The sequence below is a fragment of the Mus caroli genome, chromosome 1, assembly GCF_900094665.2.
Source record: "Mus caroli chromosome 1, CAROLI_EIJ_v1.1, whole genome shotgun sequence".
Taxonomy (NCBI): Eukaryota; Metazoa; Chordata; class Mammalia; order Rodentia; family Muridae; genus Mus; species Mus caroli.
In genome coordinates, this window is record NC_034570.1 from 47,758,273 (window position 1) to 47,780,772 (window position 22,500).

Here is a 22,500-nt window from a genome sequence, read left to right on the forward strand (position 1 = left end):
GATCTGCATTTTAAGATTCACTTCCATATGAGTCAGATGTAGGTGGTCTCCACCATGGAGAGACATCAAGCCAATTAGAAATACAATATCTAAAGTGGATATCCACACTGACATTCTGTGTGCTTTGCAGATTTTTCCAAACTGCATACAAACAAGCCAGCATTGCTAATAAGGAAATTGAGGAAGTATGGTTAAATACATTGCCCAACATTTACCATCAGCTTGTCGTATGAGCCGAGAGAGAGAGAGAGAGAGAGAGAGAGAGAGAGAGAGAGAGAGAGAGAGAGAGAGCAGCAAGCAAACAAAACAAAAACTTCTGGGGCTTTTCCGTGCCCTACAAAAGTGAGCAGAAAACACCAGGAGGGCCACTGGACTGTGTTGATATTGGCAGCAAAAGTGCACCCAGCTTTTCAGTCTCAGTAAGAGAATGTTTCTTCAAATCTTCCAAAGCCAGCCACCCTGAAGCCATAATGAGTTTACCTCACTTCAGTCTTTGCAGCCAGAACCACTCAAGTCTGAACCCATTCTTGGGAAACCAATGCTGGCACCAATACCAAGATTTTCAAGACCTCCTGATCTATGGTTTGATTTAATGGCTTTCTGGATTTTTCTGATATTAAACAGGGGGCCATAGGCTTGCCCTCTTTTGGATTTCATATGGTTCGTCAGTTATCTAACCCACTAAGCCTCACAGCTCTGTTTTTATAAGCCACTTCAGTTGATTAACAACTCTCTGCCTGGAGTGAATGTACTCACTCCTTCTCTTATTCTACACCCCAAAGTAATGTTTTTATACAAGCACCCAAAATGCTAGACAAAGAAGAAATTAAAATCAAGATTATAAAATAGAGAGTCAGAGACAGAGACAGGAAAGGAAAACCATGAACCCTATTGTAAGTAACAGGTGTAATAAAAAAATAAAATGTGTTAGCATTAAATAATCATTTTCTGAATTAGAATCTGCCAACACTCTCTTCTTTGTTTGCAGTGATATCTCACCCTTCACATCTCACCTCACTTTTCTTATTCCTATTTACACTTTTTCATTAAGAAATTTGTCAATCAAAACTAATGCTTAAAACACCCTAGAAGTGGGGCAGCGGTGGTACACACCTTTAATTATAGCACTTGGAGGCAGAGCCAGGTGGATCTCTGAGTTTGAGGCCAGCCTGGTCTACAGAGTGAGTTCCAGGACAGTCAGGGATACACAGAGAAACCCTGTCTCAAGAAACAAAACAAAACAAAACAAACAAAAAAACCCAAAACAAACAAATAAAAAAGACAAAAACACCACCACCACCCTGAAGAGTTATGCATGGATCCTGAGACATTATTTTTCAATGTCAAATTTTCTTTGGTAATGTGTGTATTCCCAAACTGATTTATTAAGTCCAAATTTTACTTAGTTGCAGGTATCTAGAGAAGAGGGCTCGCTCACAGTCTTGTGGGCTGTTGTGCCTGGAGGAAATAGCTCTTGCCTGCTTTGGTATATCCTCAGGGATTCTGTTCTCACATCTCCATCCTGTTCTGGCTTTCAAGTTCCCAGTTCCGGAGACCAGTGGATGCCTGGGAAGAATCTAATCCATTCACTTCTAGAATCTCACTAGTAGAAAAATACCTGCTGGGCGGTGGTGGTGGTGGCGCACACCTTTAATCCCAGCACTCAGGAGGCAGAGGCAGGCGAATTTCTGAGTTCAAGGCCAGCCTGGTCTACAGAGTGAGTTCTAGGACAGCCAGGGCTATACAGAGAAACCCTGTCTCAAAAACCAAAAAAACCAAAAAACAAAAACAACAAAAAAACCCAAAAACAAACAAGAAAAGAAAAGAAAAATACCTCTATTTTTTTCCATCTTAAAGGTCCCACATCATGAAAGTTTGCCATGCAAAGTGGCTTTGGTGATCAAAGTTTAAATCTTCCACTATATGACACCTTCTTATTTCTTCACTTGCCAAACCGAATGCTCACTGAGCTCTTCAGGCAGATGAGGAAGAAAGGTCTGTTCTTGAAAGAATTCACACGCACAGCAAATAAAGCCTAAGGGTCAGGCAGCCTGTGCTCTGAACTGGGCAATCTACCCAGGGCAAGTAGTTCTAATTAGATATTTGGTAAACCATTAGTCCCAGATCTGGGATGTATTTTTTTCCTGAAGACTGAGATACCTTTGTCTAATTAATACAAAAGATTCCTGTGGGTTATATGTGGTTCAGCATACAATGAGTTACAAGTCTGTTCAGTTACAAGTTGGGGAAGGCTTTGAAGAGGAAGCTGTCCATGCCAAGGCTAGAAGGATTTGTAGGTGTGCAGGGCTTTCCTGGATCAACAAGAAGGATGTTTCCCAACAGATAAGTCTGGAAGCCTGGGAGAGAAAGCACTGTGTCATCAGGAAACCAGAGAAATGCAAGTGACAAGGCCGGAAAGGGAGGATGGCCAAAGGAAGGCTGGGTGTCCATGCAAAAGTCCTTTCCAGTTATTTGATGGGTGAGAGAGAACAGTGGCTGGGTGTGCAGGGAGACAGCAGAGGTACCACTAAACAAGGCAGAGAATAGAGGATGGAGATAAAGGACAGAGGATGAAATAAGACCCTGAGTGACAGGGTTCAGTGGAGGTTCCCAGTGCCAGTTTTCTTAGCCTGGGTAGCATTATTAGCAAAAATAAAGGTAAAACTTGCCATAATTTAATGTTTTTAATTCTTTAAAAATGTTAATACTTTCTCTAGTATCCTTATTAATTACCTTCTTGAACTAGGAAGTTTAGAACATCAACACTTGCTGACACTAACTAGGTCACAGATATCTAACCTATGGTCGCACACAACTCCTGATCACCAGTCAATAAATACAAACTAAAGGGAACAAAACCTAGGCTAGTTACTCCAACTACTTGTTTGCATAGTATTTGGTGGGCAAAATCCTGGCTGTTTGTTCATGCCACTTTTCTCCTTACGTTTTAGGGCCACTCGCACAGAGTTCTCTGTGTGTGTCACAGAAGCACTTGTTTGAAGTGAGAGTAGGGAATTCCATGTTTCTAAGTCTTCTCATGAGATCACCTTAGCGGAGATGCCTGATCTATGAGTACAGTGGAGAATGCTACAGCAGCAGGAATTCCTGTCCTGCAGGTAACTAGCAGAAGAAATGCCCCAAACTATGCATTCCAAGCAAGTTCCTTCTTCACCTACATCTACTGACCGCTGTCTTAGCCTTCACTTAATTTGTGCATTAGTGTGTGTTGCCTCATTTAGACTTTAAAACTTGGTAGTGTGGATGCTAGTATCGGTCCTCAGCTTTTTTGTTTGTTTGTTTTTGCGAGACAGGGTTTCTCTGTATAGCCCTGACTGTCCTGGAACTCAGGTTGTAGACCAGGCTGGCCTCGAACTCAGAAATCCGCCTGCCTCTGCCTCCCAAGTGCTGGGATTAAAGGTGTGTGCCACCACCGCCTGGCAGTTCTGAGCTTTTGAGATGAACATAGAAAGTCAAATTTAAAAACATTTTACAAACAGTATGCCTTGGGTGTCAAGTGTTCAGCTCACTGCTAAGGTCAAATGCGAACTAAACTTCATGGGTGAATTAGGTAAGTCCTCTAACAGAACTAAGGCATCCAGAACAATGAACAGAAATCCTAAGTGAAGAAGTTGGGTGGGCTCTTCTGAGGGGGTTACATCTCAGCTGAATTCTCAGGGATGTGGACCAGCAGAAAGTAGACTTGGGCAGCAGGTCCCACAGTCTTCAACTAGAACTGAATCTTTATGTTTGAAGAACAGCCAAGAGGTAGTGGCTGAGGCAGGTGTGGGCTGAGAGGTCTGAGTTAGGGTCCTGACCAGGTCTCCCACCTTCCAGTGCTTCAGAAGGAGCCTGAATTTTATTTCAGCAACTGAAGGCTGCAAGTAGGGGAGAGAGATGACCTTAACAAGTGGGATGAATAATATGAGGGTGGATGGAGCAGAGGAGGAGGAGTCTGGCTGGCTGCCTGCTGCAGTGATCCAGGTGAGAGGTGAGTGTGTCATGGAGTAGGCTGGTGATAAGAGATGAACCTAGTTTGTGTTCTTGAAGCCAAAGGAAAGGAACAGCTTAATCTTTAGCAGTTGTGTTGCCTGTTGCCCACCAATATAAACTTACAGAATGATTTATGAAACAGCTTTCAAGGCCTGTTAGTAAATTTGACTTGGATTATGTCATCTCCTACTGCAGGGAGCAAGATAATCTCTTCATTAAAATTTTGCAAATTCTTTCAATGATTTACTTTTTAACCTGAGTCTATTTTTAGAGCGCCCCCCCCCCCCCAATTTAAAGATAGGGACTTTGAAGCTGGTCTTGAACATTCAACCTCCTTGTCTCTGCTTTCTGGAATTACAGGTAGGGTAGGCACCACCTGGCCTGGATTCACAATCTATTTTTATAATAAATTACCTACCTACCAAAGTAAAGACCAACCCAAAAGAGCTATCACATTTACATATGCTAATAAGCTCATAAATTAATTCAATGGAAGAATAAGGTAAAAATCTTTAAGTATTTCAGTTATACAGAACTGAGTGGGCGGGCAGGGGGTGTTGAAGAGAGAGATTGTTTTAGAGGTTAAACGATGAGAACCTATCACAAGTCCTCTTACATTAACAGCCTCACTGGACACCAGCAGCAGGACAGATCCACAAAAGGGACATCAACGGGTGTCCAGAACTCATCCTTATCCTTTTTTTTTTTTTCCTTAAATTGAGCAAAGAGCCATTTTATTTCAGGACTCCTCTGTGCTTTTCTATTGACTAGCTGAAAGAGGGCCTGGATGGTAAACAACGCTCTTTTATTGGAGGAGGAAAAACTGCATTATTGATGATACTGCAGAGCAATAAAAGACATGGAAAGAGGTTCATAATTAATGGTGTGAAACACACACACACAAATATCAGCTTGCAGACAGGTTATGCAGTGCAGTTTTTGTTTTCAAATTTGTACACGTGTGTGTCCACATGCAAGCAACTTAAGGATGAGTAGAAGCAGACACTCCAGACTGTTGGACATTTGACTGGAGATATATATATATATATATATATATATATATATATTTGTGTGTGATATACACATTTAATGTATTTTACATTTTAAATATTTCCTTTGGCATGTTTGCAAAAAGTTTTCGCTTTATATCACAAATAAAAAGTATAATTTTCCAGTGAGAAAAAGATTCTCATTAAAGAAAGAGAAATAAAAAAAAACCTACTATATGTTTCTAGGTCTGTTCCATTGGGTGTGGCAGTGTGTGCGCCCCAGACACCAGCACCCTTGAGAGTAAGGGTAAGGCTAAGGCAGGGGATTACAAATTCTAGGTCAACCTGGGCTCCAAAAATCACAAACCAGCAGTGCCGTTCTGTCGTATAAAATCCTTTCCTCGAGACTTCTGTTCCAGAGTGAGTTCTTCCCTTTACTCTCCTAACTTCTGGGTTGACATTTCAGTCTTCTCAAATTCATGACACAACTAACTTCCTAAATGAACATCTTCTCTTTGGTCAAAGCCCACCCTTCCCCAGCGGCTGCAGTCCCTGCTGCTCTCTCACTCTCTCTCTCCTTTTTCAATCCGCTGGCAGAAACCTCAGATGAACTCAGGAGAGAGCACTGCTCTGCACTTTGCAGACTGGCATGTGAACTGACTGCTTAAGAGGAAATGCCATAAAGTGAGCTTACTCTTTACTCATAAAACCCCTCAGAGCTCCAGGGGGTAGGAAGTCTTCTACAGAAATGCAAATGCTGAGCGAAACCAGCAGCCACAAAGCAGAGGAAGCGCAGTAATCAGTTCAGGCTGCTAGTCTCCATGGAAACGCCATTGAGTAAGTCTCAAGTCTCTATCAGCTAAATCACTGGTTACTTTATTACTACAGAAGAAGGGGGGAAAGTCCTGGATACAACTTGTTCCGGCTCCAGAGACTACCATATATACTTTTTAATAAACACATTTCTTGAGGAACATTTGATCAGAGCTACCAGGGTTACCACAGAATGAGCATAAGCAATCAAAGAGCACAAGTCACACTAGCTTGCTTGGAAGGTTGAAAGACTGAATTATCTGTCCAAGAGCCTCTCCATCATCACTCTGGCTTGCAATGACAGCTGTCACCCTTCACACCCTTCCAACTCTGTGGGTTAGAGCTTCTCAGGGGAAGATGATTCTATACTTGTGAGAGGGGAGTTTCAAAAAATATATATTTATTTTTAGTAAGGAGGACATTGGTTCTATCTAGTATATTTGTACAGTATCACAACTTAAATGATAGACACAGAATCACTAAGAGGGAAAAGAATATACTGGAGCTGACTGGCTTGAGGCCTACCAGCCCCCTAGCTCTGTGAAACCAGGAAACAGCGAGGGGTTAGTGGAGTGGCGGGGGTGGGGGTGGGGCTTTAGTGTGTATGTTTTGGTCTTTGGAGTATTAGACTCAGAAATATAAAGCAATGTCTTTAGGTCCGAACAGACTTCACCGATTTCTTTATACTCAAGTGATACTTTAAATCTCATAAAAGGTTCTCAGTGAAAAAGTTGCTTCTGATAAAACTTATACTGCTATGCCCTGAAGTGATTTCTCTTATGTTTTTTGTCTAAATGAGGTATGTGTGTGTGTGTGAGAGAGAGAGAGACAGAGAGACAGAGAGCATTCATCTGAGTAGTACAGAAGCTACACAGGTTAAGGATTAAAGGCTTAAACGGAAACAAGAAAGCATACACTCCCTAAAGACTTTCTAATATATTATCTCGTTCCGGTGTTAGAAATACTCTCTGAGCCTGGGCATTGTTACTTCTGTTCTATGGAGATGGATAATAACACCTTTATTTGTGCTGCATTATGATAAGGGTAGGAACAGGCGCCCATACAGCAAGAGAGGAAGAATGACAATAGCTGTTACCCAACTGTGTGTTTGCAATGGTTCTGACGAACAGCTCCATCTACAATGAGTCAGCCTGAGAACTTTCTGGAACTACCAGGGGAAGTAGCGATGCCAGCGCAGGCAACCATCAAGACTCTTCAGCAACTGTATGGTGTTACCACTCACTCAACCCAAGCTAACATACCACCCCACCAACTGTCTATATGATAAGGCAACTGAACCCTGAAATTCACAATGTAGTGGTCCTGGAGATCACAAAGTTTGATGATGATAAAGTGGACCTGGAATCCAGGATTTCTACCTTCCAGCCTTCTGTTTGCTTTGCTATGTCACTACCTAATTGCAGAAGAGGTGGCACACAGTGCGGTGACAGGCAACAGCAAATGAAAAGCCAGTGACAAAGTGTCTTCAGGAATCTTCAGCACAAGTCAAAAGAGGATAGGGGTTGTAACCAACTATCTTTCTCCACCCAACAGGGCTCTGGGAGATTTCAGTGCTTTAACTGTGAGCAGCAGCTATACCTTTCATTACTGCAGTCAATTCCATAAACTTTGGTAGTTTCACCAAAATAGATTGAATAGAAACATGACACACAGTTAATCTGAATTTTCCTGTTTCTTCTATGTTCTTAAGTTTCTCAAAAGAGTGGAAAACCTTATTAAGCTAGTATAAATCTGTTTTTAAGATACAAATATTCACTAAAGGGAGGAGAAAAAAAATCTCATTACCCAAGCATAAGTAAAAATTAGTAGATTAAATATTCTGGTAAGACCATTAAAGATGTTGTAGAATTACTATCCATAACCTGTGATGTGCATAGGTAGGTGAGATGCTCAGGCAAGGCCCTGAGTTGGCTCCATTTAACTCCTTTCTTCACAAGCCCTACCTGCCAGCTTTGTGTATTTATTGTTAGCCACAGTAAAGCAATAGTTTTCAACCCCAACAAAATGTATGATATTGTTGAGTCTGGTACAGAGAGGACTCAAATGGAATGAGAACAGATATTGACCACTACAGAGGTATGCAACACATCCACGAGGCTGAATCCTATTCAACAGCTACCATATGCTACTCCTTTTCAACAGTGATTTATCATCAGAGCTTTGTGCTGGCTCAGGTATGTCAACTTGACACAAGCTAGAGTTCTTTAAGAAGTCAATCGAGGAAATGCCCTGAACACATTGCCTGTGGGCAAGCCTATAGTGCATTTTCTTGATTGATGTTTGATATGGGAGTGCCCAGATCACTGTAGTTGGGACCACACCTGGATTGGTTGCTAAACAAGCAATGGGGAGTAAGCCAATAAGCAGCACCTTCCATGGCCTCTGCATCGATTCCTGACTTAGTTCCTGCCCTGGATTCCCTTGGGTGATAGGTCGTAAAATGAAATGAACCCTTTCTTCCTCAACTTGCTTTTTGGCCACAGTGGGGTTTTTTTTGTTTTTGTTTTTGTTTTTGTTTTAAGATTTATTTATTTATTATATGTAAGTACACTGTAGCTGTCTTCAGACACTCCAGAAGAGGGCGCCAGATCTCGTTACGGATGGTTGTGAGCCACCATGTGGTTGCTGGGATTTGAACTCTGGACCTTCGGAAGAGCAGTCGGGTGCTCTTACCCACTGAGCCATCTCACCAGCCCTTGTTTTTGTTTTTAAATTCATTTTCAAGGGTTTGGGGTTTTGTTTTGTTTTTTGAGATTATAATATAAACACTTCATTTCCCCCTTAGTATTCCCTCACCCCAAACTCTTCATGTGCCCTTCTTTGCTCTCTTTCAAATTTATGGGTGCTTTATCTTTGTTTTCTTTTCCTTTTGTGCTCTCTCTCTCTCTCTCTCTCTCTTTCTGTATGTTTGTAAAAGCATAAATATAACTTGCTCAGACTGTATAATGTATTTGGATGTGCACTTTCATGGCTGACCATCTGGTTTTGGATGACCAGTTGAGGTGCTCATCCGTCTCAGCCCAGCATGCCTATGGCTCTTTGTCTAGGGTTATAGCCTTCATTCATGTTAGCATGTCTATTGGTGTTATAAACAGACTTTGAAAGCCAGAAGCACTGTATTCCAAGTCCTAAAAGACATGATGGCTAGCTTAAATTAATAAAACATAGCAACACTATCTGGCATAGTTGAATGAGAGAGAAAAACTTCCCTTGATTTAAATGACCTAAAAAATTGTATATCCAACAAACCAAACTTAAAGTATAGGTAGTGTCAAGGCGTTTCATCCCAGCAATGGAAATCCTAACTACTGTTGCCTTCTAGAGCCAAGCCACAAGTTTGATGACAGATGTTGCCTAACTAAAGCTAGTAAGCCTTCTGCCTTTGTCGTGCTTTGTACTTTGACATACAAATGCATGTATTCAACATATAGCCAAACAAGATATTTTGTTTCTCCCCACTTTATTAAAGAAGGTGATTAGAGAGAATATCATCTCTCAAACATTTCTCTTTTCCAGTCTTCACATAAAACAATGATTGATCCATATACACATATATTTATTCACATAAATAAAAATAATATAAATATATATTAAGCTGAAGTTTTTCTGCATGTGTTAGGAGTAAAAAGTACTTTCTTTTACCTGGGAAGAGCGGTGATTTTTCCCCATTTTTCCACACAGAATCTTCTTGGACCATTACTCCCTCGGAGAGAAGCGAATCCTTCATAGGGAATGCTGGATGTGCCTGTAACAAACTATCAACCACAGAAAGAGAAGGGGAAGCTGAAGTCAGAGACCTGATCCAGGAAAGGTACATCATTATTGCTGTAAAGCACTTCCGAGGAAGAGGGACAAGTAGGGAATTTCAGAAGCCAACGTGTCATCAACATAGGACAACTAAAGAGATAAAGGGAAACAGGATGAAAACCATCTGAGTGGCTGGCCTGCTTGGATGTTAAGCCAGGCACACTTTCTATGGCAGATGAACGAAATGAGTCTATTAATTAAACCAAAATGAATATATATATAAAACCCTATTATCAATTTGGTATAAGTTTTAGGAATTTTGTGGGCTGCAAATCTGAGTTCCATATCATAATCCAAAAGCAATTTCTAAGTCCAAGTCTAAATTTAAGGCTCCGCCTCAGTGTCCAAGAGGCTTCCTCAGATCTAATGCTTTAGTGGAGTCTTACCAACATTACCCTGGACATTTTTTACAAATGTCATGAAACACAGTGACTTCTCCAAAATGTCATTGCTCTACAAAGTTTGGAAAGTCAAACAAAGGAAGAGGCCTATATCAACAAACAGGGTCCTTTCTTACAGTACTGAACAGCCTCCCTTTTTCTGCTAAGGACACTGACTTCAGAGGGCCACATGCTGTCACTACAAGGACCCACCTGTCCTGAGGGCATATGACAACCCAGGTTTACAGAGACTTGCATTGGCACTTCACTACAGGCCTTAGAAAATGCTTTGATTTGGTTGGTGGTACAGTACACAAAGTATACATGCAAAAGGGTATGGAAATGTCATAGCCAGATAAACAAGATTTGTATTTATGAAGAATATCTAGAAATTTCTAGAAAGTATATACCCTTCCAACAATATATTATTGTGTTAAAGACTGATGACCTAATGGCATCTTACCTGCAACAACCTTAGTCGTTGTTCATTGTTGAATCTTTCCACTGCAGCCCAGAACCACCGAATTACAATGTGATTGTCATGGTACCCTATGGACCAAGCAGAAAAGCTCATGTTACTTGGAGTCTTCTATCTTAAACCACCCAGAAATATATGCCAAAAGACTACCACTATACACACAAATCAGCATCCTGGATTCTTTAAATGTTTATAATTTAAGATTAAGGAACAGGACTGCAAATATGACCATACAGGTATCAAAAGTTAAATAAGATGGCACAAGTGAAACCAACAGGAAAACTCTGTTTTCATTTAGCAGTGAGAAGAACAACAAATGAGTTACTTTAGCTTCATCATTTCTGAAAAATACAATTGTTCTGACTAGAAAGGCTTTCAATCATTTCTATAAGAAATGATTTCTATAAGAAACAATCACTCAGTGGTTTCAAATACCATTATTCCAAACACTATACTAAGCTTTGGGGCAAAGAAAACTGACCCTCTCAGGATTTCCTGATGAAGGAGAGATGTATTAATCACACAATTTATATATGCAAAGAAAAACAATGAAAACAATTTTAAAGCTGCCTATTTCGTTTCCAAGTTCTTCCCTAAAAGCTATGTATACTACTCATAATTAATAATGAGACCAAATTACTGTGACTGGGGATGTAGCCCAATGGCAAAGCACTTGCCTAGCAAGTGCAAGGTCTTAGATTCAATCCTCAGCACTACAGAAAGAATTTAAAATTAAAATAAACAAAACCAGATTATTTTTTATAATATTTATTAATAAACAGGAAAGAGACCTTTGACTTTTCCAACTAATAAAGCCTAATTATCACAGTTTTACTTTTATTCCATATTTCTGCAGAATTTAATGAGGTGTCAAAAGAATTATCTCACAAATTTGGGTTAAAGCTGTAGTAACAGGTTTTAAAACCTCTCAGTAAAAGATAATTAAGTTCTAAGAGAGAAGACTGACATGAATTCATGTGCAATCAATGATTTGAATCAACTGACAGTCATATTTTACAAAAACTACTTTAATTCTGTGCTGTACTCCCCAAAATGAGGGTGAGTCGGGATAACTTTAATCTGAATGTGTCCTCGTGCTCCCAGAGCTGTGAAATTTACCAAGAAATCTCACTTTAGGATTTGCCATTTCACCAGAGATCCTTATTCCCCTTGAGAAGAGAGCCCAAGTGAAGGATAAGCAGCATTAGGCCGGTTCTAGCATCCATCAGGGTCCAGGCTTTGGGCAAGACTTGGTTAATGAGCGAAAGATGGCTGCATGAGCTGCTGGAGGCACTACAGGTTGCTGTCCTTCAGAGGCAGCCCTCTTCTGCTTGGCCCTGACTGTTTGTGCCAAGCCTAATTTGAAAGAAGAACGACTATCCCGTCGTCTGGTCCACAGACAGCTGCTGGATGAACAGATGGTAGGCGGCAGCGCAACTGCTTTCTCACATGGTGCCAACTAGCCGTGCCAGGCAAACACGGCAGCTAAGTGTCTTGTCCTTTATCTGATCACTTCTAAGGATCTCATTTGGTAAGATTTACCACTAAAATAGGTCCTGGATTTACTCACATATAGTGATTTAAAAAAAAAATCTTAGACGGTGTGAGTACACAAATGATTTTGATTACTGCGCTACTCTGAGAATCTTCTAGGGGTAAAGTATAAGGAAATAATAGTTACCGTGAACGTGAAGGAGGATATCAGGGAAACTGCATTTTAGTTAGTAAAAATAATTCAGCTAACAAAGCTTTCTGTAATAATCAATGTCATATATGGATGCTACATGGGTCCAGCCAGATAAAATGTACTTCACAGTTTGACTTCAGAAATAAAAGGGATGGAAACCTCAATTTAATACAGACCTTTAGAGAAAACCCCAACATTACAATTCATCCCAGAAAATTCATACTTTCTTTTTGTTTTTGTTTTTTGTTTGTTTGTTTTCAAGACACAGTTTCTCTGTATAGCCTTGGCCATCCTGAAACTCACTTTGTAGACCAGGCTGGCCTCGAACTCAGAAATCCACCTGTCTTTGCCTCCCAAGTGCTGGGATTAAAGGCGTGCGCCACCACTGCCCGGCAAATGTATACTTTCTTTACTCAAAATTATTAGACAAAACTTTTAACTCTGGGCTGTCCTTAGGTTTCACCTTTTTAAATAAGGGATAATCTCAGTCATGTTGGTCCAAATTACTGAAACTCTGTATTGATCTACAGGAAGCTACTTCCAACGAACCCCAATCCAAATCATTTTACAGCAGTTCTCAACCAAACTCGATAGTCCAGTTTAGAAGGACCTTGCAGATGGATATGCTGAATTTTAAGAACCCATTTTTGTTCCCTGTTAGTGTTTTAACCATGAGTTATAACTGATAGATGGTTCAAGGAACTGCAGCAAACCTTTGCAGGTTAGGAGGCTCAAAGGGTGTGGCGTCTGGAAGTTTTGAGTGTAGATGGATAGGTCGGGTCTGACCAGTTGGATATTAAGCCTCCCATGCCTCACCAACAATGTCATCTAATACTTAATTGGTGTTCTTTTGATCACATTTCTTCACCAGCAATTAGGAGTTATGACATCCTCAAATGAGGTGTAAACAGTCCTTCCCCTTTTGACTAATGAAGTCACTAGGTACAGAAGGGACTGACCTTGCCCAAGGTCTCAAGAAAAACAGCAACAGACAGACCAGTGATTAATGCAAGCGCCTTGGTATGTTCTATATGCTCAGACCTGTGATTGAACTAGGCTCCCTGGAACGTACATCTAGCCATTCATAAACCAAACCTTACCGCCTCTATATTCAGTGTTGTTTCTCCAGTCATTGAGATCTATCTCAGCTGTGCCAGCAATGACCAGTTCCAGTTCTCTTGCATCAAAGACAGATACTAGCCTGGCATCTACTACCTGTGGAATAGAAAAAGCACAGGTATGACTTAGAAACCGAGAGAAACAATCAGCCAAAGGAAGACTTATAAAAAACACAGGGCACAGGGAATTTCAAGAGCACTATGGTTATATCCTCTACTGGTATGTGAGAACTTCTCATACTTTCTACAGATGGAAGTTGTGTTTCTAGTTGAAAGTTTGTAAGATTAGTCTCAGAATTTTTGTTTTGGTTGATCACCATATCCCACTGGATAGGTCTCCTCTGGTCTCAGATGCTAAGCAAGGCAAAGCTAAGCAAGATGCTAAGTCTGATTAGTACTAGAATCAGAGGATTTTTGCTTCGTATGTGATAACTGACCAATATAGATGTTTGTTGTTTGGCTTGTGAAAAAGAGCTAGAGAGTTGCATGGAATACATGTGATAAATTCTGGCCCCCACACAATCATTGCATATATCAAGCATGAGATTTAATTTTGCATACCTAAGCATGAGTAAGAATTATAACTTTTATGTTATCAGTAGTCATTAAAGCATTAAAGTGATACACCTAAAATCAGCATCCCATTCACAGTGGTGATATCCACAATAAGCTTTCACGTGTGTACTTGGGGATATACAGGAATATATCTGACTTTTTATATATTAAAAGGACAATAGTAAACATAGCAAGAGAGAAGAGAGAAATAGTCTATGCATGAAGCATGGTACAATGGACAGGCAGCCTGGCTGTGGGCTGTGGGCCAGCAGTTGTCAGCCAGGGCTGTTTACCTCATAGAAACCACGAACTAAGCTCTCTGTCTGCTGCACCACACCCCTCTCGATCCTCCACTTCACCATTCTCTCAATGTACTCCTTCTTGTTCTTCTCTGTGACTGGAATATTGGCTCCCCCTGGTTTTAACTCTCGTTCAGTAATCTGTCATTAAAAGGCAAAAGAACAGATCAGAAAACAAGCTGGGATCAGGTGTATGTCCCGTCCCCACCTTGGGTGTATCCCGAAAGTGGGTAAGCCTCTAAGGCAGTGGTTCTCAACCTTCCTAATGTTCCAACCCCTTAATACAGTTCCTTGTGTTGTGGTGACCCACAACTGTAAAATTACTTTCATTGTTTATAACTGTAATTTTGCTACTGCTATGAAGCGTAATGTAAGTATCTGTGTTTTCTGATGGTCCTACATAGCCCATGTAAAGGTCTTAAGTGACCCCGCAAAGGGTCCCACAGGTCAGGTATAAAGATCAACTATGCCTACAGAGCCAGAAAGGTGTACTTAAGGAATACAGAAAGACACTCCAGTAAATCTTAAATGGAGAGTTCATTTTTGAAAGCACGTGAAATACAGGCAACCCATGTAAGTACCAATGCCTAGTCAGGACTACTGACAGACATCTTGTAGTCTTCCCTTCCATCAAATTTCAAGGAAAACACATCTCTAAAATATTATTCACACTCTCTCTGTTCCAAAACATCAATTACAGTTTTAAAATCTAAAGAGGTCTTAATTTTATATTAATTAAAATTAAATAATTTAATATTCAACCCAAGGATAACATTCAAATGCATTCTATGTACAATACATTCTCATATCTCTACATATATCTAAAGGTTCTCACATCTTGTATGAGAATTTGAGTTGGAAATAAAAAGATTGTTTACAGCATATAAATGTTTCTCATAGTCTACAAATGAGGACCTCTTAATCTGTAGTTGGCAGAATTTTGCATTATATGCCTTTAGCTTTAGTTGTAGTTGTAGTTAATCTTTGTCCTTGAGCTTACTACAATTTAGTTAAATCACCCAATAAGACACAAATACTAACATGTGATCTTAGTCATGGCATTAACTTTTCCCCAGCCAATAGCCTTCAGTTAGCATGTAACAGACCTGCCCAAAAACTTCTTCATTCACAGTGAACGTGAGGTCCAGGATGTCATGGATGTCATTGTCTTTCATCCACTGAAGGCTCTGGTGGAACTCCTCATCAAGGTATTCCAGATCACTCAGGTCACACAGGCTGAGATGACAAAGAGAAGCAAGCACACAGGCCTTGGTATTAGCAAATCCCAGAATCACAAGGAAGGAGGCTCAGGCTTCGTGGCAAGAGAAAGACCCATTCAATAGGCCGTGGTTTTGTGATGTTGCTGTGTTCAGCAATCACACTACTGAAATAAGTCAGATACGTGGTATATGTCTTTCAATCTGGGATACAGAAGATGCCTTAGGAAGCACTTACCTATCTTTTATCTCAAAAAACAGAACCAAAATGTACAAAGAATGGCTGTCATCTACATGGTCATCTACAACCACAGCTAGCTCTAGAACTGGAACAAGTTGACAACTTGCACCTGTATTCTCTTTAGCTACGATATCCTATCAAGAATTATTGTTCTCATAATTTGAAATCATTTATTGATTTTTCTATTGTGTATTATCTATGTTTTTCACTTGTCTTTTCTAAAAAGACTAGATACTATAAGTATTTCATGGTTCTTATTCTACCACTCAAAAAATTGTAAGCCAAAGAACTCTTTCATAATTGCAAAGTTTCCTATACCTCACTCCACTACTGTTTCTTTTTTTTCTCTGCAGTGACAAGATCTAAGAGTTACTATTATGTGCCTGGTGTAAGGTGGCAGTAATTGAACTGCTACAGCTGTGTTAAAATTCCCTGCCCTTTAGCTCTATTTCAAGGATTGTCTTGTTTATTTTATTTATTTATTTATTTACTTATTTGGCATCGAATGTGCACCATGCATATTAGTAACTACTTAATGATCTTGCTGCTCTTGAAGGGAAGTGATCTTGGGGAGATAGGTACACTGTGAATAAATTAATATAAAGTACAGGTGGCATCACAGAGTAGAGAGTGCTAAAATTCATGCACAATTTAAAATACATGTTACTGTCAATCAATGATTGATAAGACTGGACATGGTTATCTTCCAACACCTGGGAGGTGTGGGTAAGGACTGTGAGCCCAGTCTGGGACATAGAGTAAAACTTTTGTCTCAAAAAGGAAAAGGAAGAAAAGGTAAATAAAACCAAGAGTTATCAGAGGAAGTGGGCAAGAGGGACATTTGCTTTGACTTGGACATTCAGGGAGACATATTATAGAGATGATGCCTGTATTAAATCTTTCAGGATTATGATATTTAGAGATAGAAATAGAATGGGCTAGAGGAAACAGGAGAGGAGAGAAAAGAGGAGATAACAATAAAAACAAAGCTAAAGGCATAGAGTGCAAAATCCTCCAAGCCCATGGAGAGTCTTGGAATACTGAACATAAGACACTCTTAACATCCTAAGAATGAGGACAGAAAAGTAGTTGGAAGTGAGTTGTCAGTGCCACTCTAAGAGTCTCAGTGATTCAGGCTCAAGACAAGGAATGATGTAATCAGATGTGGGTGATGACGTATAAAGAGGTTTTCTGGAAGATACTGAAAAGATTATCTAAAATAGGATGGAAATCAATTATCAGAACACTTCAGCAATGTGGCCAAAGTAAATGTTCTAGCGAGGGAAAGGCTATTAAGAGTACAGAGGCAGGAACACAGAAATTAGTAAAGGGCTATACTGGAAAGGAGTATAAAGGAGAATAATCTAAAATAGGGACAGCAAATGAATTCATGACACAGGTCAACTCTGATAGGGACCATGATGCCTGAATTCATCAACAACTTTTAGTGAAAGGAACTGAAAAGATTTGAGGTCACATAATTTCAATGGGAAAAAGTACATGTTCTTTCAATGGGACCATAAATGAGAACCCTCTGTTTCAATGGGAACAGAGACAGGAAAGAATGCTTTGATGGTTAATATTGTAAACTGACAGGATCTAGACTCACCAACAAGATAATTTATGGGTATGTCTATGGTCAGGGAAGGGGATAGGGAGAAAAACCTTATCTCAGACAGATAGTAGAAATTTAGGCCTTGATCTCGTATAAGAACAAGGCAGGGGATAAGGAAGGAACATTCTCTTAATAGATAATAATAATAGTTTAGATTGCTTTAATTGCTTTAAATTGTTTTATTTATCAAAATGCAAGTTGTTATATGTTTGGTGGTTATGGTATTAAAAATCCTCTGTGAGAGAGGTCAAAATAGAGTGAGCCTAAAGGGAAAGGAGGTTGCTAATTTGAATCAATCTATACCTTTGATGACTTTGGGATTCTAGACTGAAGACATGCTCTTTTGGGAGAGAGGCTTTGTATTTGTGTTAATAGGAAAGAAAAAATACTTTGAACCCCTTCCAAAGTGATATGAATCAGATATGATAGGAGAAGACCCCCTGAAGATTTTGGCTAAAGACAGAAAAGAAAAATTCAAGAAAATCAAACAGGACATATTCGTATATTGCAGAATGTGCAGCTCTGATGAAATTCATTCTCGGGAACACCAAAAATAAACTATTGGTCCAGCTCCGTGCCTCCTGAAGCTGTTTCCAGAGACTTGCTCCCAGAACAGCTTCGGAAATAACTGGTGATTCCTCATGACCTCAGTTCATCCAGAGTTTCAGATGGATCCGGTCAAAACTTCAGTCAAGCCCTGAGCCTTCTAAGCATACAGAGATTGGATAAGAGATACTAAAGCTAGCTTTCTTAAGTCTAACCAAATTTTCCAATTTTCCTCTCCTTCCCCACACATGTAAAAAAAAATTTATGTGTATATATGTGTGTGTGTATGTGTGTGTGTGTGTGTGTGTGTGTGTGTGTGTGTGTGTGTGTGTAGGAAGAAGCCATAGAGAATTGCCATCCCTATTCCTTGGGTTTGAGTATCTGGTTATAGTTATTTTATAAATTATAGCTAGGTTGTCATTTTAAGAGATAATTTGGAAATGGTCATAATTTTGAACAGGAAGGAAACTAAATAGACTTGATGACTTCTGTCTTTCCTTTCCTCTTCTCTATCCTTTCTTTCTTAGGTAAAAGGAAGAGGGTTGAAGGGGAAAAGGGGGAATAGAGTAATATTATAAAAAAATTATATATGAGACAGATTGCTAAATTTATTCTTAAAACATTATATAGCCATAATCTTACATTGACAGACATCTTTATAACTAATACAAAATTAAAGTTATAATTTCTTATACTGGTACAGAATTTATATATTGATACAAATTTAAGGTTTTCATTGTTATTCTCTGTATATTGATACAGAATTTAAAATTAATATTGTTACTCTCCGATACTCTCATTGTGCCTATGCAACTCAGTTAAGACTCAGTCCTTCTAATAGCTGCTATCACAAACTGTTGAAGTAATAAAATGTAAGTACCAGATAGTAAACTCATGGTTATATTAGATTCTGAACTAGTTATAACAAAATGTTTTCAATATTATTCAAATAGAAATAGCTAAGAGTAGTCAAGGTTTAACAGTTCAGATATACTATATATTGACAGTCTTCAAAAACATCAAAAATCCACATTTAAATTCATTATTTAAATTCATTATTAATAAATATTTTGACTGGGAGATATGTCTACTTCTGGCAGTATCCCCTTCACAGTTCAAAGAAGATATTAAACATCATAACCTCTATATAGAGTTGCTCCAATTGTGGCAAGGTATCCACTGGACAAAAATTGCCCTAATTCATCTACAGACAAAAAAATATACTGTCCAGGAAAGGACATAAAATGTGATACAGTCAACAGCTTAGCTCTGCCAAGAGAAAGTAAGGTAGTCCTCATATTCATGCTTTACTAAGGTCTGTCAGATGGTTCTGGGCCAGAAGGCTAAAGACAGATGCTTCAGTGTTTTGAGGAATAGGGGACTGTCCAGGTGTCTCTACAAACTTGCTTAAGTTTTCAAAGCTGTGTTTTTGTAATTCCTATATATTATATTCCTAAATATTCAGGTAATATTTAATTTGTTCTTAGATCTCTGATGGTATTAAAGACTAGTCCTCTTTTTTTTTAAGATTTATTTATTTTATTTATATAAGTATACTGTAGCTGTCTTCAGACACACCAGAAGAGGGTATTGGATCCCATTAACAGATGGTTGTAAACCATCATGTGGTTGCTGGGAATTGAACTCAGGACCTCTGGAAGAGCAGTCAGTGCTCTTAACAACTGAGCCCTCCAGCCATTTAGTTATAGTCTTATAATCAAACTTAAGTTGTTTAACATTTAAAAAGATGATCTAGATTTAATAGGATGGTTTTCTGATGGTAATGCAAATTAAAATCAAAACATAATTCAGATCTAAAATTATAAACTCTTCAAGTTAAGATAGATGTTAGAGTAATGTACCTAAATGGACAAAATTGATAGACTAGATGTTATTAGTACATATCATACATTATAGTTTATGTAACTATTATAACTATGCTCACTATATGTCTGGGAGGAAAGGCCTTTTTAATAGATGAAAAGGGGGAATTTTTGTGGATTTGGCCTAATGCTACTTATGCCAACTGGGTCCCCCAAATTGCACGAGAATCCGCATAAAAGATGCTAATGGTCCTTGTCCCAGTTGGTTTTGATTGGTAAATAAAGTTGCTGGCGGCCAATGGCTGGGCAGGACTTTTAGGATTCCTGGAAAGGGTCAGGAGAGGAGAAAAGAGAGAACTACCATGCCAGGAAAAGGAGTAAAGACCAGGCCTGAGAAGTGCAAGACAGAGAGACAGCCAACAAGTAAGAGCCCAAGAAGAGCAGCCCCAGGACCCCTGTCTAGGGCAACAAAGATGCACTATAGAGTTTAGTAAATAATAACTTGGGAATACCGAAGGGGGTGTGTGTTAGTCACATGGAGGTTTGGGAGTGGCCCAAGCACTGAATTGCTTAAGACATATTAAAATATAAGGCTACATGTATATATCTTTCTGTCAGGAACTCAGAACATTGGGTTGATTAGAGAAGAGATTAATTGGTAACTACAACAGTCCAGAATGAAAGCTTCTGAACACCAAGGTTAAGAGCAAATCATAGGAAAGGCCACAGAGGAGCAAGAAGGTGAACAAGGGGGAGAACAGAATCACATGTGCCAGCATAGGAAAGACCCAGGGAAACTTTTAGTTTCTGATTGTCTCTGCTATCCCAGAGTTGAATATTAATATCAGAAGCAGCAATACAATCTAAGATAGGGCTAAAAGGCATTTATCCACATCTCCTGAATGGAGGGAGAGAACTCAGACTAACTCGTGGGGAGGTTGTGATTTACAGTAAATGTGATCACTGGGTATCCCTCTCACAAAACCCAATGAAGCTATGAGAAGAAGATAATGAAGTGCAAAGGTGAGGGGCTACCCAGAGGAACCGGGGGGAAGCAGGAAATGGTCCTTGCTGCCCAGAAGGAGAGTTTTCCTACTGAGTACACTGAAGCCTCATGGGAAACATTCTGTTGGCTTTCATTTGAGGTCAGGACTTCCACTTTAGAGAACACAGGTCCATGGGCTTGATAGGAGGATGTGCCAGACAGCTCCCAGCCATGACTCAGTACTTGTCTACTTTGCAAGTTTAAGTCTACCCATCCCCCAACAACTGTCTTGTAAATGACTGCATACTGACTAATGAACAGGGTGGTTTTGCTTTACACTGTACAGTAACCATCATCATACAGTGTGGTAGAAACAAAGAAAAATTAGCATTCTGTGGATGCTAATTTTTCATCTGTGCCCATACACTGCCATTTTGATATAGAAAGGTCTCAAGTAAAGCAGAGCACTGCCTACATCTACCAAAGAAACCAAAACTAAAATGGAAATGAAAGGAAAGAAAATGAACTTGTGACCAAGAGTGAGCTGTTGGAAGTGTATGAAGCAAAATACAACGTGTACTTCATAAAGGAGTGTAGGCCGTGAGTCACCACGACTCACCCACAACTACTCTATCAACAATCAGCACGATGCCACGAGAATCTAAGGGCTGTGTCTGAAGTAAAATTGTTTTAAAGAAGCACGCGTCACCACAGATGAGAATAAACTATTCGGGGAGGAACAGACTAGGGCCTGCAGGTAAGCCTGAAGCATGACAACTATATTTGAAATTGGAGTCACTTTTGAAATCTAAACCACTATTTACCCAACCACTGATTTGTGATAGCATGCAGCTAAATGGAGGCCTTGATACACCTCTTCAGTAAAGCGTTTTTGAGTTGGACATGCCAACCACACAAGCACAGGGGTACTCTTACATTCTGAGAAGAGCCTTATAGAAGGGTCGCGTGAAGAAGGCGTCCAACAAGTACTGGTGTATGAGTGCAAGGCCGAGGATCCTCCCGCTGAATCTGAACCTATGAGGGAGAAACACAAGGTGGGGGAACCCCGCTGGACAGTGTCTTGAGGCCTGTGTCTACCCTCTAGAATGACTTTCAAATTCTTAGGCACTATAGTGTGTGTCTTCATTAGCCAGTGTTTAGATTGACTTGTGGAGGAAATCTGCTCCTCTGATATTTAGAGACACCTTAGCATTACTCCATGTCACTCCGTACCCCCCATCACCCCCCACATATGATAGTATGAGTCCCCCCATTACCTTTTAGTGAAATTTCCCCCAAACCATTCCAAGAGCTAAAGACTTGGAAGGTTGGGAAAATGTCTTCCTTAGTTTCTGTGCATGGATATTAGTTGATTTCTCTAAGGCAAAGTAGGGGCCATTCCCTTTTGAGGAAAAGCCCTTATTCAGATGGAGAAGGTTCTTTGTTCTCTCTCAAGCCTCACTCCTGATGGTAAATACCATCACAAAGTATACAGACAGACATTGGTGGGGGCGGGGGAGGGGGGCTTTCCTCATGAGACACTCTGTTCTCTTAAAATTTCAAACTGAAGTGCTATTCTGAATCATCTTGGAAACTTTACCATATAGATCTGTTAGGATTGGGTTTTCTGCCTGAGGCACACAAATGCCTTCTCCACAAGTACCTGGGGCAAGCTCTTCTAAATCTGATGCCTTCAACAGTACTGTGGGGTCTGTCATTTTAGTTTTGGGCAGGCTTTGTGAGGTCAGGGCCAGCAACTTTTGACCCTCTTTATTTCCACTTACTTTAGCACAGCTGTAACTGCCAGAGTTAGGAGGCCTCTGAATTTGTAACGAAACAAGAAGTTAATTTGAAGAGTAATTCCTGAAAGCTAATGCTCTTCACTGTCAATAACCTCATGACCCAAAGAACCTTTCTCCACTTCTGGTTTTTCTTT

The 22,500-nt window shown here is 39.8% G+C and overlaps 1 protein-coding gene across 5 annotated transcripts in view; it reads right to left on the bottom strand.

The window, feature by feature from the left end:
• The window catches only part of Hecw2 (HECT, C2 and WW domain containing E3 ubiquitin protein ligase 2), a 374,063-nt gene that overhangs the window by 6,866 nt on the left and 344,697 nt on the right, over nucleotides 1-22,500 (bottom strand). For all 5 annotated transcript variants that reach the window (XM_021160080.2, XM_029476576.1, XM_029476580.1 and 2 more), the window contains 6 exons: nucleotides 21,501-21,599; nucleotides 15,244-15,373; nucleotides 14,132-14,278; nucleotides 13,266-13,380; nucleotides 10,464-10,549; nucleotides 9,456-9,568 (listed from right to left, as the gene is read on the bottom strand). In XM_021160080.2, the coding sequence (XP_021015739.1) occupies nucleotides 9,456-9,568; nucleotides 10,464-10,549; nucleotides 13,266-13,380; nucleotides 14,132-14,278; nucleotides 15,244-15,373; nucleotides 21,501-21,599 (690 nt within the window). The remainder of the gene's footprint in view (nucleotides 1-9,455; nucleotides 9,569-10,463; nucleotides 10,550-13,265; nucleotides 13,381-14,131; nucleotides 14,279-15,243; nucleotides 15,374-21,500; nucleotides 21,600-22,500) is intronic.